Raw genomic sequence first — 17824 nt, forward strand, 5'->3', positions numbered from 1 at the left:
GGGCGTCCAGCCTCCGTGGGGTTGAGGTTGTGTTCAGGATGTGGTGCACGGAGTCCAGTCAGTCCATGCTGTTGGCTCTGCTGGCTGTGAATGAGGAGAGGAGGGCCAGTCAGGGTGGACCAATACTTGACTTAAAGCAGACAAACAGGTTCCACCTTAACCGCCCCGCCTCCATTACCTGTCAGCAGACATAAACACACGCATCATCACACACCCTGATGCAAACACACCTTGACTACCACACGCCTGCAGCTCGTATTCATACAAACACACACACACAAACACACTACAGCTTGAATCTCTGGCCCGCTTTTCCTCATACGTCAACACACCTGTTCACGTGTGCCCGTATGCAGTCTAGACACACACACACACACAGTGTGGGTTTTCATGCCCACTGGGGACATTACATAGACTTACATTCACTTCTTGCAGACTTACTCAAACCACAACCATAACTGGCCTAACCCTGACCCCGACCTTTGACCTTTACCCTGACCTTAACCTGAACCTCAAACTCAACCTAACTTTAAACCGAGTATTCAACCTAAAAGTTATTCATGTCCCCATAAGGTAGGTGAGTCCCCACGTGCAGCTGTGCAAACAGGTTTTTGTCCCCATGAGATCATAAAAACACACACACACACACACACACACGTGTCAGACACCATTACAGCCGAAACTTTGACTTTCAGGAACCAAGCAAAAAAAAAAAATAAAAAAACAAACACTCCCCTTGACAACGTGAGAAGTTTATGAACATGAGAAAAATGCTGACCTGTGCCAAGGGAGTGGCAGGTGTTCACTGTGTGAGTCACTCACTGCCGTGTGTGTGTGAACGTGGAGGGAGAAAACACACAGAGCTCAGCAGCATTCATACGGTCATTATGTAATCTTACCTGGACAGGTGAGGCCACTGTTGGACGGTACATAAAAGCAACTCTGTCCCCAGGTGAAACAAAACAGGTACGACAACAACGTTCGCTACAAACAATCCCTGTTTATTATTTATTACAGTTTGTACTGCGCTGTGGAAATTAAACAAAATGAAAGGAATCTGAAATGTTGAATACATCACATATCGTCACATTGCACATACAGCCTGTCAACATTTCATCTAGTGAACCCAAACATTCAAAAAGACAAAAACTGTTCAATCAATATTTGAATTTAAAGGTTACATGAGAGCTGTCAAAAGAAAAACAATTGTGTCGATAATCCATTAATTGCTGGATTGGTGTGCTTGTTTGAAATCATGTCAAACCGGATGCTAATTAAATATCAATCACACAAAGTGGACTTCACAGGCTGGGTTGGGAGTCACTGGAGTCACTGCCTTAGGACATCGTTAGAGGCATTTTGCACCGTTTCCTGAGGTTTCATAAACCAAAAATAATCAGAAAATTAGGCTAATCAGTGATGGACTTTAGCTGCAGCTCTGGTGCCAAAACACCCACACAAAACAGTCTGCGTGACAACCTGTGCTGTTAGCGTGGAGCTCAGTGACGCCCAGTGTGTGATTTCATATCACAGCTGGCTTCATGCACAAGTTCACGCCACAAGTACATTAGAACACAAGCGTTTGTAAAGGAAATACAGAGAATATAAACAGAGACAAGAGTGGAGACACTCAACACGTTTACAGGCAGCCAGTTCGTTGTAGAAAAACCTTCCCTGTGCTTTTAAAAAAAGTACAAAAAAACACGTACATAAAGATAAAATCAAGGTTAGAAAATTAAACAAGCATGTCCGAAGTCCCACTGATCTTGTGCAAAAGACCAAAAAAGCATAATTATTTTAAGAAAAATAAAGATAAAATGAAAACATAAAGATGTATGTCACGTGTTGTCAGCTAAAGATGCTGCATTTTTGCTAAAACAAGGAAATGAAGTTTAGGAGCCAAGCTGATAAAAGCTCCATTCTCAGTTTTCTCTTCTTGGGTGATTAGTTGTAAACATCTAAAACTAGCAGCAGAAGAGTGTAAAAGTGTCAAATTAATTCTGCTCCCATCATTGACACGTCGATGGTTCCATCAAATTAGGGTTTGGACCATAATGTCAGACTGATGCTGCTTCATCCCTGACTGCAACTAAACCTGCAGGACAACATGTCACTCATCTGAACAGCAGCGTTTGTTCTACATGTGTAAATCCTCTGCAGTGATGTACAGTAACTTATTCAGTTTCTTCCACAGTCTGAGGCTTTGTGTTCCTCCGCTGTCTAAATTATGGTTAACAACCCTGCAACAACACCGGCAGGAACATTTTCCCCAGATGTTTGGTAGCAGCTAACGCACGGTAGGTATTTTTAGATTTCTTCTTTCTCACATTTATTAAAATAGTCAAACATAAGTGCGGCTACTGACCCACATCAGCCACCGCGGCTGGTTTATATGAGCCTTCGACGGGCGATTTGTCCTCCATCGTGTCCACAGTGAAGAGAATCAAACCATGAGATCAAACGGGCAAAAGAAAAAGTCATTTAAGGGGAAGTGGAGAGAAAATCCACCAATCCAGGAAGAATTGACCCCATCTCGAAGTTCCCTCCCTCCAGCATCTTCGCCGTCGTCTCACTCTGCATTCTGACCCACCAGCCTGTGGAAGATGGAGCTGTCGTTTTGGCACAGAGCCGCCGGGGTGTCAAACTCCACCACCCGCCCAGCATGCATCACCAGGACCAGGTCGCAGTCCATGATGGTGTTAATCCTGGTGACGCAAACACAGAATCCAAGAATCCCCACATTAGATGACGAATTAGATAAAGACTTGAGCTTTTGGGTGGCTGACTGTGACACTGCATGCTGAAAAGGTTTGGAGACTGAGGGAGGAAACCTGTTACCTGTGCGCTATAGTGAGCACCGTCTTGTCCTCAAACTTCTCCCTGATGGTTTGCTGCAGCAGCTTGTCCGTCTTCTGATCCACGCTGGCTGTGGCTTCGTCGATACACAGGAGCTACGTGATCACCACAAACAGAAGTCAACAGCAGCACAGGAAAGACGAGAGCGACGAAACGCGAGTCCAACGCAAACTGCATTAAACACCAAACCAAACGACGGAAGACGCGTGCAGCAGCTGCTGCAGGGTTACTGCGCTGAGCAGCACTGGAGAGCACATGTTACTGCTGCTTTGACAGCTGCCTGCTGCTTTAGCGCCTCATAACTGCTGCTATGTTGAACAGCAGCACAGAAATGTAAATACACACAGGAAATCACAAGAGCTGAAGTGCTGAAAAATGCAAAGCTTTTGTGTACTTTGGATTCAATCTTAGAAGTAAACTTTCAGCGAGAGTGAAACAACGTTTTGAAGCCGAAGCGTGACGAGCACTGAGGTTAAAGCCTCCGCCAGCATCCAGCTCGGTCGCCACAATAAAACGCTGAGACTGTTTGTTTCTGTTTCTGTTAGTTTGTCTGTTTCAGGCATAACACGGTTTTCCATCTCCAACATTTGTTGGGTTGAAGTTCCGGTGCTTTCAAACAGGTAAGTGGTGTCAGGTTCTCACAGCGGACTCGGAGTCATAAAAATAGAGCAGATTACCAGGAAGAGGTGTGGCAGTACATTCAGTTATAATCCAGCCTCACTCACATCATGTTGTCTTGTCTTCACTCCTCTACAGTCGAATGGCAGCCGGACTGAGTTGCTGCTGACGCTAACTGAGCGTTTCCACAGCTAATTAAACTAAGCTGCTTTGTTTGGCTGCCCTGTTAAAAGGTTCGCCGTTTGCTTTTCTGTCACATTTGACAGGAGAGTTTGATTTTGTGTTTGTGTGTTTTTTAGGGCTTCCCTTCGATGCTCTTTGAACTGGTGAGTTCCAGCAGCTCAGCTCAGCTCTCACCTTGGCCTGAGTCAGCAGAGCTCTGGCCAGACACAGCAGCTGTCTCTGTCCCACAGAGAAGGACTTTCCTCTGTCCCCAACCTCAGCATCCAGACCACCTGACACACACACACACACACACACACACACACACACACACGTTAAAGAAGCTGTCGTCTCCGTGACGTCACCCACAGGCTTCTCAACGCTGCTGATGAAGTTAAGTTTAGTTAGAAAGTTAATCTGAGCTTAAACTTTTGTTTAAACATCAATGAAGGAACATTTTAACCTTCAGTAAAACTAACGCTCAGGGCGTCGGATGTCCCGAATCAACAGTCAGTTTCTCAGAAGTGGATGAAGGACAACCAGAAACATTCAAACAGCCGCCGATCATTTGACCAGACAGGAATGATGAAGGGCGAAGTTTGTTCAGAGCAGACATAAGCATCACCGTGTTCATCTCCCTTCATCACTGACTCCCTCACCCCCTCCCTCTCTCACCCATCCTGCTGACCACAGAGCCCAGGTGGCACTGCTCCAGGACGTCCAGCAGCTGCTGGTCTGCGTGTCGCCCACACGGGTCCAGATTCTCCCTGATGGTCCCGCTGAACAGGAAGGGGTCCTGAGGAATAACGGCCAACCTGGACCTGTGGAGGGCGCCGCCACAACACACACAAAAGCATCAACTTGTTATCGACTGCGTTTTCTTAAAATACCAGCGACACAACAGATAACATATTAAAAACAATTAGGGGAGATGGAAAAAATACTGAGTCAGAATGTGTATCACTGGAGCTGTGTGGACATTGGACAGTCAGGTGTACCTGAGCTGAGACAGTCCCACAGTGCTGATGTCCAGCCCGTCCAGGAGAATCTGACCCTGATTCAGCTCCACCATCCGGAACAGAGCCAGGAACAGGGTGGACTTGCCAGAGCCCGTCCGTCCCACGATGCCCACCTTCTCTCCAGGTCGCACCACCAGGCTGACCCCGTCCAGAGCATTAGGAAGACCGCTTCTGTAGGACAAAACCACGGCGCGGAACTCCAAGCAGCCACGTTCGGGCCACGCTGGGGACAGCTGAGCAGCGAGGACGAAGTGAAGAAAAGTCGGAGACAGAAGACACGTTACTGCAATGTTTTCAGTGAGTTTGTTTGGTTTTTTAATGTTAGGTTTAAGCAGTACTCTATTTTCAAGCCCGAAGTTGACCTTGTTATTTTAGTTTTCATTTTGTGACACAAAAGTAAAATAATTTAAATTTTGTTGTTGTTTTAACAAAGAAGCCACGCTGCTCCTCCTCGTTCCATTACACCCGGCAGTATTTCAAACTGATCCTAAAGAACACCATCTTATTTTGTAGATGCATTTATAAGGAACAATCTTGCACTTCCTGCAACTATTTCATAATAAAAGTCAGCTGGTTTGTGGTCTGACCTCTGTGTTGTGGTGCTGCGGCTCGGTGGGAAGGCTGGTGGAGTACTCCTCAGTCCTCTCCACGCTCACCAGCTGCATCTCAGTTTGGGTGAAGCTGAATATCAGGCCAGACAGCAGCATTGTGATGGACAGGGCGTAGGACAGGGACAGACCCACCAGACCTGACAGACAGAAACAAACATTATGGAACTGACAGGGACTGGAGCTCAGCCACCAAACTCAGCTGTGGACTCACCTGGATCAACAGAACTGTACTGGTGCTGGATGACAGCGATCACCCCGAGACCGGTCACCACAGCAACTCCAATCAGCTGCAGGCGGATGTCCAGCCACTGCCTGGCGGCATTGCTGAGGAACAAGCAGCGCTGGTTCTGCTCCAGACGCCTGGCGTTCTCCTCCTCAAACCTGAAACAACAAAACTGAGTCCTTCAGTCTCGTGTGTAGAGAACCAAGTGGCGTTTTTCAAGACAAACTGAAATGGTGGTTAGAGCATCTGCAGCGGGAAACAGAATGCAATACATAGTAGTATTGAGACACCTGTCCATCACACCAACAGGGACTTTAATGACGTCTCATTGTAAACACACAGACAGCTTTGCAGCTCTAACAGCTTCCACTCTTCTGTGAAGGCTTTCCACAACATGTTGGAGTGTTTCTGTGGGAGTTTGTGCCCATTCATGCAGTAGAGCATTTGTGAGGTCACACACTGATGTTGGACCAAAAGGCCTGGCTCACAATCTCCGTTCTCCGTTTTGTCCATATAGTGTATGTGGGCAGGGTGTAATTTTAGGAGGGACTTGATCAAAAACATTCAGAGATTTAGTGCCTCAACACAGGAAGCAGTGGAGAGACCGATAAATCAAATTCACCAACTTAAAACGCAATCCAGTATTTCTTAGGTTTGTTTTCCCGCGTCTCACCTGGCAGAGCTGCCGCTGGCCCGGATGGTTCCCAGCCCCGTCAGCGTCTCAGAGAAGTGCGAGTAGATGGGCGACAGGGTGAGGCTGCACAGGCGCTTCAGCTCGCGCGACGTGTGTCGGTAGAAGTGCTGTGTGCGGTAGTAGAACAGAGCCAGGGGCAGCAGGGGCACTAGGACCCAGGGGAGGCCATAGCTTATGACCACCAACATGCCCAGCAGGTTGAACGCTGTGGCCAGCAGGATGTTGAGGATAAACGGCAGGCTGTCGTCCACGCTGTACAGATCCGAAGAGAAACGGTTGAGAATGCGACCCATCGGGGTGGTGTCGAAGAAGGTCACTGTGGCCTGGAGGAGGATCCAAACAGGAAGTCAGTTTGTATGTAACCTTCAATTTAACGCAGATAAAGTGTCTTCTTTAAGCTGCTCTCATTAAAATTTTTATTTTTACAACAGATCAAGTGACTGGGATATTTTCAGCATCTTTCAGTTCATTCATTCATTCACTCAGGAGTTAAATATATGAAGTGGCCTGTGGACAAACAAATGAAGTTGGTGAAATCCAAACCAGAGCTAAAAGGAGAGTGAATACTGCACGTACGTTAATGTTGCTTGGTATATAAACAATGTTCAAATGTTGGTGATAGAAACTCTGTAAGGTGAACAGCTTATGAAGGTTAAAAGCTGTAAAACACCAGCACTGACGTTTTATTGCCAACAGACACAGAACAACATTATCGTTCAGCTGGAGTTTGTGTCCACCTCACGAATGAAAGGCCAGGATTCATTTTCCTTTTGGCTCCGGTTTGGCTCCACCAACTTTACCTGCTAGATCAGAGATAATATGATCTGCTTACTGTGAGTCTGACAAGAGGACGGATTCTGAACCGTGCAGTCACCTGCACAGTGTGAGTGTGCAGGTGAATTTTCCCTTTGGCGGGGATGGGTTAGCTGTTTGCCAGATAAGCTAACGGTCTGCATGTAGCTTCATATTTACCAAACAAATACAGCAGTCTCAGTCAAGTAGTCTGAGCATGACATTTGAGGGCATTTGAGGGTGTATTTCAGTAACATCCTCTGGGCTTTTCATACTGGCGGCCTTTCAGTTGGCTCTCACTTTCATCTACTGCTGCCAAACATAACAAACACTCAGTCTGCTCAGCTCGCCTCTCGTCGTCACCCCGAGTGCTGCTGGGGGGCACAAAGATCAGATGACACACCTTAAGGACCCGGTCCAGAAGTCTGTTGTGGATGGCCATGGCAGCGCAGATGGCTCCGTAGGCAAAGAGGAAGGCTCGGAGGGCGGTGAAGATGGTGTTGGCCACGGCAATGGAGCTGTACACCGTCAGGTAAAACTCCACATCGGAGCTCATGTTGTTTGAAGGGAACGTTTGCACAGAGGAGGACAGAGGAGACCTGAGAGGGTAGACGAGAGTGTTTTCAGGAAGCTCACTGAAGAGGTCAGCCTTTGTTTATTTTACTGTATTTAGCTCCATTGAAGAGTTCAGGTCAGGTGGTTATAATGTCCTGTTTACTAAAACACCGTATTGTTTTATACAGGAGTATAATTAGCAAAACAGTCTGTTTTCTGCACTCAGGAGGCTCAGTACACATAAAGACAAGAGTCATTACCTCCTTATGCCACTAGATGGAGTTTACCCTGAACTGAGTGCTTCTGTCAGGAGAAAACTGATGCCAGTTAGGATCAGTTTGGTAAATATGAAAGCTTGTTGTTAGGATTGTGGGCATGAAAACATGTGAGTGTTCTCAACAGTCCACAACTCTGAAATGATGAAATGTTTGTGTAAAATAAGGCACAGTAACATCGCTTCACCTTCATTTACTCTCCTGCACAAAACTCAAACAAAACTCACACTGACTGGACAACTCACATCAAGCCTCCAGGTGAGAAGAGCAGCAGGTGAGGTGAGCCGAAGCCACCTGGCGAAGAGCCATTCAGTCCAGTGGAGCCGTTGTTCCTCAGCTCTGAGATCCAGTGGGACAGCCACCAATCAGAAACGTTCTTAGAGGCTGAGTCATTAAAAACAAAAAAAACACATAACAGCAGTTTGTTGTTTAACACCAAACAGAACACCTGTTTATTTTGTGAGGTTTTTTTAGATCAAATGAGAAATCTGATGACAGAACTGAAGTTCTAAAGCAACGATTCTTACACCTCAAAACAGTAAAGTGCAGGATGGAACTAAATTCTGACTACACACAACAAAAATAAATCAAACATCAAGCCATTTATGTAAAACACGTCCTGAGGCGACTGATGGGTGGATCTTCTCAGTCACCTGAGACAAACCTGTGTGGACAGACGAGATAAACCTGACCCGCCATTCTTATTTGTGAACTGAGAACCACAGCAGTTCAGTTTCAGTGTGAACGAAGACCCGAGTCCTTCAGACCACCGGCAGCACCTGCCGAGTGTCAGGGCTTGGCGCTGAAAAGCCCAGTGCTCCATACAAACCTTGCATGAGGAGCAGAGACATCAGGACCGCAGAGGCCAGCACTCCGCCCACAGCAACCCAGTAGGTCCGGTAGACTCTCCACGCCAGCCCGCCCACCTGCTTCTCCTCCGCCCCCGACAGCTCGAGGTCATCATCCACGCAGAGATCGGGGGAAGAATTGGGCTCCTCTTCCTCCTGCTCCACACCATCTGGTCAAAATCATGTGAAAATAATGTTTTCTACAGCAGAACAAGACCGAATGAAGTGTGAAAGTCCAGAGTATTTGTAATACCAGGCTCTGTGATGGTGCTGTACGAGAATTTAAGTGATCACCAAAGTGAATGCAAATCATCCTGAGGGGGGCATGAATGTCTGAACCAAATCTGCTCAGACATTTCACCCAAAGCCACAAGTGTTGCCCTCATGACGGTGCTGGGAAAACCGTCACACGATACTCTGACCTGCAGGGGGCGCTACAGGACACGTAGGGCAAACACCAAATTCATGAAGCTTTAAATTTATCACAGATGTCAGTGCAAAGTGTTGGGACGTCTGAGTCTGGAGCCCAGTGGTGGAAGCAGCAGAACAAAAGCTGCTTTGTTAAATCCCTGCTGTTTGTTCAAGCAGTGACAACTGGAGGCCAACACACCTTTCTGTCTCATGTTGTGCTCATTCTTCCGATTTTTAGGCACGGCTTCGACCAGAGGGAGGATTTCTGCTGGCGTTCCTGTCCAACAGCAAAGCAACAGCACAGGTGGAATAAAGACTGCAAACATCCGCGCAGCATTTACACGACCTGCAGGACAACATGCAGCTTTTCTCTGCTTTCACAGCACATTAAACCCAACTCATCTGTTCTGTGTGTTCGTTTTGAGGAGCCAGAAAATAAAACATTTATAAAAGCTGCTGGTTACAGCCAGCATGCTCTATGAGCCAAATGTAAACAACAGAGGAACAGAGGACATAAAGAAATTATGTGTACTTGTATACACACTTCCTGTTTGTGCAGTGAGGACATCATAATGTTATGAGGGGACACGTTTGTTTCTACCTGTTTGGATGATGGTTCCGTTGTCCATGAGGACCACCACGTCTGCCTTGTCCACAAACTCTATGCGGTGTGTGCAAAGGATTCTGGTCTTGCCCTTGAGCAGCTCCAGGATGCATTTCTTCATGAGGTGTTCGGCCACGTCCGTGTCGACCGCTGCCAAAGGATCATCGAGGAGGTAGATGTCCTTGTCCTGAGGAGGGCAGGACAGGAGACAGCATGTCACACGGTGCACCAGGTTTCATTCATTTCTATGTAAACTAGCGGGCGTGTTGGCACATTTAGAGTTTAGACATGTGGCCAACATGCTCACTCGCAGCGACATTTTCTCTGTCCAACATGCAGACAGCACAGCTGACGTCGGGATCAAACCAGGCAGCTGGCTACAGGAAAGACCTTGTCCCAAAGACAGAGGTGGACAAGAGCAGACGGGCGTTCAGTTTTAGTTCTGATAAGTTGGATGAGTTACCCCTTAATACATTCAGGAAAATGGTTCAACTGGCTAACATCAGTCCTCCTAACCTGAGCTCAGACTTCAGACTGAGGAGGATCCTGCAGCGAGGGCCCGGTGACCTCCATGAGGCAGGCCTCTCAAACCACCAACCTAACCTCCTCATAAAAACTGAGCAAATTCTGTCTAAACATCCTGAAACAACAAGTGAATCCACAGGACAACAATAAAGCCATATTAACATCACATTCTGATGTGATTTTTATCATTTTCGTGGTTTTCTGAAGACTAACACTTGTTGTTTGTGTCCACGTCTCTGTGTGCTCAAAGCAGACAGCCGGGGTGAGCGGCGGACTGACCATGTAAACAGCTCTGGCGAGGGCCAGTCGGGCCTTCTGTCCTCCGCTCAGAGTCACTCCGTTCTCTCCCACCTCCGTCCTGTCGCCATTCGGCAAAACCTGGAGACGCAGCAGAGAACAAGTTTACCACAAATGACATCGGGCTCAGTCAGTTTAGTCTGGCCTGAGATGAGCTCAACACACTCGACACTTTCTCTGGGGTCAGTAAGGGAAATCTGGACTCACAGGTTAAAAAACTCAGATTAAGAATCCAAAATGTAAATATTTCAGAATGCCAGGAAATTACTTTCAAAGTTTAAATGGAAACTTCCATGCTGACTGCGCTGACACCACTCACAGGCAACACTTAATCACGTCTCCTCGGGAACAACACGAACAATCAATAACACACAGTGGTGACAGTAAGATGAAGGTACGAGGGGCACAGGCGCCAATCATCGTACGTTCAGGTCGTCTGAGAGAGCGCAGGCCGCGATCACAGCCTGGTAGAAGGCGGGGTTGTAGTCTTTGCCAAACAGGATGTTGTCCCGTACTGACGCGTTCTGGATCCACGGCTCCTGAGACGCCAGACCGAAGCCGGCCTCTCGGTCCGCAACGAACACGAGCCCGCTGTGCCTGCAGAGACGAGAGGAAGGCCAGTAATTTATAAAGTCGGACAGTCAACAACGGCTGAAATTCTCGCTGGCAGAAAATCATCCCAAAACTCCACAATGAAATCAAACCCGGTGAATTAAATTCCAGATGACCTCGTTTCCGAGGTGGTTCACCTGCTGAGTTCTCCAGTGAGAGCAGCCAGTAAGGAGCTTTTCCCACAGCCGACTTTCCCCACCACAACGACCAGAGAGCCCTGAAGCAGACACCAGCGTTACCCGCCAGACGCTGACGCCAACATCGAAGACTACTTTCACATCTTTAATTCCAACCTGGCCAACACCTCATTCAGGTGGCAGATCATTTTATGTACCTTGGTTATGTTCAGACTGAGGCTGTGCAGCAGCAGACTCCCTTTGGCGGCTCCGCGGTCACTTTCTCCCTCTTTGGGACCGTCGGGCCCCCGCCAGGAAAACGTCACCTGACTCAACAGGACGGACATCTGAGTATCCTCAGGAGACACTAGGACAGACATGGAAAGTTTCAGTAGTTGGTTCTAACAATTCTAATAATATTTAAAATTTTTGTTGATCAACTAAATAAGCAGGTTTCAGTGGATTCAGCTGTGCTCCCACCAAGGTTTCTAACTTTGAAATTTTGTTATAATAATAAGTAATAATAATAATAATACTTAATACCCCTTAAAAATAAGAATACATACAAATAATGGCAATACGTTGAGTGAAAGTGTTTTTGACCTACAAACATTCAGAAAAACCCACTCTTTCCTTGCCAGAGGGGACTTAATGGAGCCAAATAAATACTGCAAGCTGTTTGGGGTCACTGATTAAACACAAACACACACACACACATACACTTCAGAGCAGCAGCCTACCCAGGGCGTAGTACGCCTGCAGGTCCCGATTGGTCAGTTTGAAGAAGCGTTGGATTCGCTCCAAAGACACTTTGGCCTCCAATATGCCGTTGAGCACCCAGGGGAAAGCGTTGAGCGGGATGATCAACATTCCCACCAGAGCCAGCGTGGTGAAGACCTGCAGGGGAGGACACCAACTACTGAACCCCACAGAGTCATCAAACATACTGCAGCCTGCTTTAAAATACACAATGTGGACAAAAGTATTGGGCCAGCTGCCCATCACACCAACAGGGACTGTAATGACGTCTCATTGTAAACACACAGACAGCTTTGCAGCTCTAACAGCTTCCACTCTTCTGTGAAGGCTTTCCACAACATGTTGGAGTGTTTCTGTGGGAATTTGTGCCCATTCATGCAGTAGAGCATTTGTGAGGTCACACACTGATGTTGGACCAAAAGGCCTGGCTCACAATCTCCGTTCCAGTTCATCCCAAAGGTGTTGGATGGGGTTGAGGTCAGGACTCTGTGTGGGCCAGTCAAGTTCTTCCACATCAAACTCATCCAACATGTCATGAGCTTTGCTTTATGCACTGGGCCACAGTCATGCTGGAATATAAAGGGGCCTTCCACAAACTGCTGCTGACCCGCAGGGCTTTGCCGTAGATGGCCGACACAAGAGCAGTGCGTGCTGACAACGCCACCTTGGAGACCTCGAAGACAAAGATGTTCCGGAGGACAGAAGTGAGAAAAGTGGTGATAAAGAGTCCCAGAGCACACCAGACCCCCGTACTAACTGTTGGCACAAAGTTGGAAGCATAGCATTGTCCAAAATGTCTTGGTGTGCTGAAGTATTAAGATTTCCCTTCACTGGAAGTCAGGGGCCGAGTCCAAACTCTGAGAAACAGCACCATGAAGAGATATGTCTGGATACTTTTGTCCATATAGCGTAAGTGGGCAGGGTGTAATTTTAGGAGGAACTTGATCAAAAACATTCAACACAGGAAACAGAGGAGAGACTGATAAATCCTATCCACCATCTTAAAACTAATCCAGCATCTTTGAAAAACTTTATAAAGGTCTGTTTTTCTGCGTCAGGGGCCGAGCCCAAACCCTGAAAAACAGCCCCATACCACACCTGGATTCAATAATTTAAAAAAAGCTTCCCCACCTTGGGTGCAGTCAGCTGGTGTCCCAGCAGCACATATGTGACGAAGGTGAGGATGGAGATGACCACTGGCAGAGCAGCCCAGGTGTAAACACACATGGCGTCCAGGTACTTGATGGCCTTGAGGTGGGACAGCTCTTTCTTACGACAGTCGGCGACCCTCTGAGTAAAATAAGGCTCCCAGTTGTAGAACTTGATGACGCGAATGCCGAAGAGGATCTCCGTCATTAACTGGGAGACGGAAGTCACAAACACGGAGAATAAAACTTTCGCTCTGTTCGCTTTGATTTGATTTGCTTTCAGCTACTTCACAGTTTCCTGTCAAAGAAATAAAAGTAGAAGAAGCAATCTGAACAGTTCTCACCTTGACACGGCTGTCCTTGTACCTGAGCATGTCTTTGTTGTTCTTGATGATACGGGAAACAAGGAACTTGTTGAAGGGCACCAGCAGCAGCGCCACGCCCAGCCCTCCGAGGAAAGCCACACCCACCTGCAGGTACAGCAGGTAGAGGGTGATCGCAAGCCGGAAGGGAAGGCTCCACAGCTCGTGGAAACTGTTGAAGAAGTTGACCACACGATCAGTGTCCGTGCTCATTAAGTTCACCACCTCTCCCAGGGTGAAGCCCGCCAGGTTGCTGCTGCTGACCCGCAGGGCTTTGCCGTAGATGGCCGACACAAGAGCAGTGCGTGCTGACAACGCCACCTTGGAGACCTCGAAGACAAAGATGTTCCGGAGGACAGAAGTGAGAAAAGTGGTGATAAAGAGTCCCAGAGCACACCAGACCCCCGTACTGACTGGAGCTGCCTTTTCCTCCATGAAGTTTATCAGATCGCTGAGGAGCAGGGGACCTGCAAAGCTCAGCATGTTGACCGACACCTTCAGCACACCGAGAAGGTAGTATCGCAACCCAAACGCCTTGTGCAGCACCCTCAGCAGTCCTACATCACCCTGCAGGTCCAGTGGTTCCTCCTGGTAGTGTGAACTCCAGGTGCCACTCAGGAGGTTCCCGCTGACCGGCCTGGGCCACTGATCCTGCCCTTCACTGACCGCTGCCCCTCGCCGGCAGGCTTCCCAGCACTGGTGGAAGTATCGACAGAGCACGCTAGTCCGAAGTTTCCGAGGGAGGTGATAAACATCAGCCGGTCTGTCCAGCTCCCCTCGCTGCCCTCGTCTCAGGAGAGGGGTCAACCACAGGTAGAAGAGCCGAGAGACACAGCTGCTTCCATCCTCGGCCACCATCTCACCTGTGTCGGGCTGAGTGCCCTCTGAGATGAGCGGGGACCCATCCACAGCATTGACATACAAAGTATATCCAGCGTCACCGATGCAGGGAAATGCAAATGCCAGAAGATAAACCAGGAGGGGGAGCGTTCGGGCTGAGGCAAGAACAAAACGTCCCACCTTAAGAGGCTCTGTGGGGTTCAAATATTCCTGATTGGCGCAGTAAATCATCAAGGTGATGACCACGTTTGGGACAGACAGAAGGACCAGCAGGAGCAGCAGTGTAGGTCCTCTGGTCCTCCTGAACACAGTCCTCTGGAGCACCGTGATGGCACTGAAGTGGACCAGCCAGGCCAGGATGGCACAGCTGTCAGCAAGGACGTCCAGAAACATGTCGTCCTGCTGGAGGAGGCTCACCAGGACCACGTCTGCGGCGAAGAGCAGCGCGGCCAGCAGAGCCGACGCCGACCTGAGCGTCCAGCCGCAGGGAGGAGACGTCCGGTGGAGGCTGCGTCTACAGGGCGGAGCCACCATTAGTGAAACACTAATGTTAATGTTACATTTCATGGCTGAATTACAGATTAGTTTCCATGTGTGACCAAAATCAATGCAGTAACAAATTACACTGTGAAGAGGACAAAAAAGTTGAATTTTCTTGCACCAGTAACACCAGTATCAACCGTCAGTGACCATAAAGAGTAAAGACTAGATTCAATTAGAGTAATAATGAGCCACGGATTATAACTTTGTGGATTTTTAAATATGATTAACAGCTGAGCGCTGCTCCTGATCGGGTCAGATGGGTGCATAGGCTGGAACTCGATACCGCGCCGCCACATCTCTCCTGCACAGACTCTGGCTCCAAATGACATCACCAAAACAAGATGGCAACTCTTGTGTCAGGGATATTTTAGCTTCTCTTTTGTACAGTGGGAGGAAGTGCAGACGTGTCAGGTATTTTTATATGTGTCTGATCTGTACATACCGAGGATATCATGGTTACATCTCTGCTTTGCTGATTGGTTAAGCCTACCTTGCCACGCTGAGGAAGCAGGCACTGAAAATGGCCATCCCTGCATGAGGCAAGGCTCCAAGGACGAGCTGGTTGAAACAAGGGCTGAGGAGTCCATTCTGCCACACAGGGAAAGGATTGTGCTCGTCTGTGTGACAGAGGCCTGCGAGCAGTTCTGCTGGCCCAGAGCCCCTCATCCCTCCTCCTATTGGACAGCCGTCATTCTAGAAAATATCTAAAGAGCAGAAAGTACCACAAATCATCAGCTGTGAGGGAGAAGACGACTGTTAGAGAGAGATAATGCTAATTATTCTTCTAGCCAGGATTATGCAGTCAGAAATCCCTGAGGTGTGCGTCTGCTTTAGAGCCAACGAGTGACTTAGAGCGCAGATAAAAATGTGGGTTATTAATGCACCATGTGAGTCTCAGGCTCGGGGCTGATTGCTGATTCTCAGTACTTTCAGAGTGTTGACCAAAATGTGCACATTGGAAACTGTCTGTCAAGTACTGTTTACTCAAAGTTCAGATTCAAGTCTTGTTTACTTATTCACAGCGCTGGATCTAACTTTAAATCATAACTAATAATAACATTAAACATGAACGCACTGGAGAAATTGGAACATTTTCATCATCTATAAAAGATCTTTATAGGAAAACATTCCTAAAACTGGTACTGAAAAGAATCTTGGTTTAGGGCTGAAACGAACACTGATTTTCATTATTGATAAGTCAGCCATTTCTATGCATGACTAATCAATAAAACGTCAGCGAAGAGTGAAAAATGTTCATTGCAGAGCACAGAGTGACATCTTCAAGTTCCCTCCTTTGTCCAACCAACAGTCCAAACCCAAAGACTTGAAAAATGACCAAAGTGAATTGAATGGAATACGAAAGGTTTTCACAGCTCAGTTTTGGCTCACTGACATGGATTTGCACACACAAGTTCAGTCCATCCTAAGCAGTTAAGGCGCTCGAAAAGACCACCTGTTATACTTAAACCAACACAAGGAAAACCTGACACGACGACAAGCATTTCTGCACGGAGAAGACAAAAGAAAAGAAATTCTCTCTGGTTGACTGTCTTCTTTAGTTAAACCTGTGATAAAAATCTTTTAGCATCTAAGTAGTGAATATCCAGAAACTGACTCGAAAATGTTGGGTGGCCTTCAAAACACAAGACACCATCAACATTTGACACTTTCCTAGAAGAAGACGAACTCGGACACACACGTCAGGCAGTCACTTCCATTTGTCGGTCCTTTTCTATCAGAAAAGGTGTTTCAGCACTTACCTCTAACCTCTGGCGTAGCAGAAAACAGAACACCTGTTCCAACTACAGACGTAGAGCTCAGGGGGTTTCCTGGCTCTACTGAACTGCCTCACTAATGTAAACAAATGAGGCCGGCTAACTAGCTTAGCTAACAAAACATTAACCAGTTTGTCTCGTTTGAACGACAGAGTCATAATAACACAAATATCACGTGAACAAAACAATAACGACGCAGAGTCGTGTTAAATACGACTCTACGCCAGCACTAATGTCACATAATTCAGATAAGAAATCTTCAAATATTACCGGCTTCCTTTCAGCTAGCAGGAACCACTGCCGTCGCTTACTGATGACGCACACTATGAGCCTTTCAAAATAAATGTCCCAGGCAGATACATTTTTATGAACCAAGTCCAAGCAGCACTAATAAACTAATGACATTTGTTCCTATTTAATGCAGTATTCCGTTTCATTCAAAGTTAGTTTTAAACAGCTGAAATATTTACATTAATATTTAATTCTGCACTACTGAAACTTGGCTAGCATTCCACTGATGACACATTTCACTGAAAATCTTCTAAATGTGAATGTCCTGAAAAATTATTTATTATCATTATTATTATGAGTTATCCCAAAAGAGCGTGAAAACACAACAGATGTGAAAATTTGTCACTGACATCTTGCATGTTGAACTATGTCATAAAACCATTGTCTGCTATGTTGTGACTTTAGGGGGATGTTTTTACTTTTTTCTTTATTAACTTCATCAAAAAAAATTCTGGCTCTTTAGCTTAATATTTTCCACTTTATCCTAATACCAGATATTGAATTGCTTAAGTACCATGATGATGGTGTGTTTAAAGAGCAGGGACAAATTGTGCTGTGTTATATTTTACACAAAGAGCACAAAAAGACTGAGCACTAAATCATGCAATTGCTTAAAGGCTACAAGTGGTTTTATCAGTAATCGACCCCAAGATGAGAGAAGGAAAATGAAAGAAGCATCAAGCAGTTTGAGTTCTTTATTGAGGGGGTGACTGTAGAAAAGGAGCAAACTTTATGTTTTAGCACCTTTATACAAGTTATAAAATAAATTGCTGGTTCTCGAGTTCTCTTGATAAACAACTGGCTGCACAACATTTATATGACATAAAGGCTTGGAGAAGGAGAAGCGCTTAATTCACAGATACCAAGCGATAGAAATGTCAGAATTTG

The 17824-nt window shown here is 46.8% G+C and overlaps 1 protein-coding gene across 2 annotated transcripts; it reads right to left on the reverse strand.

Annotated features, from left to right (window-relative positions):
* Window positions 1-980: 980 nt before the first annotated feature.
* Window positions 981-16973, reverse strand: abcc10 (ATP-binding cassette, sub-family C (CFTR/MRP), member 10). Of its 2 annotated transcripts, none has more exons than XM_046374917.1 (22): window positions 16916-16973; window positions 15361-15574; window positions 13470-14841; window positions 13109-13336; window positions 11959-12115; window positions 11437-11585; window positions 11240-11319; window positions 10916-11087; window positions 10473-10571; window positions 9666-9855; window positions 9264-9341; window positions 8635-8823; window positions 8051-8189; window positions 7379-7574; window positions 6163-6506; window positions 5478-5647; window positions 5243-5403; window positions 4635-4888; window positions 4312-4457; window positions 3832-3929; window positions 2839-2951; window positions 981-2705 (listed from the first exon to the last, which is right to left on the reverse strand). In XM_046374917.1, exons 2-22 carry the CDS (start codon window positions 15534-15536, stop codon window positions 2570-2572), a joined length of 4647 nt encoding a protein of 1548 aa, XP_046230873.1. In that variant the 5' UTR covers window positions 15537-15574; window positions 16916-16973; the 3' UTR covers window positions 981-2569. The 2 variants fall into 2 exon arrangements, with proteins under 2 accessions (XP_046230873.1, XP_046230865.1); XM_046374909.1 differs by lacking the exon at window positions 16916-16973 and adding an exon at window positions 16631-16905.
* Between the last annotated feature and the right edge of the window lie 851 nt (window positions 16974-17824).

Source organism: Scatophagus argus, chromosome 2, assembly GCF_020382885.2.
Source record: "Scatophagus argus isolate fScaArg1 chromosome 2, fScaArg1.pri, whole genome shotgun sequence".
Classification (NCBI taxonomy): domain Eukaryota; kingdom Metazoa; phylum Chordata; class Actinopteri; family Scatophagidae; genus Scatophagus; species Scatophagus argus.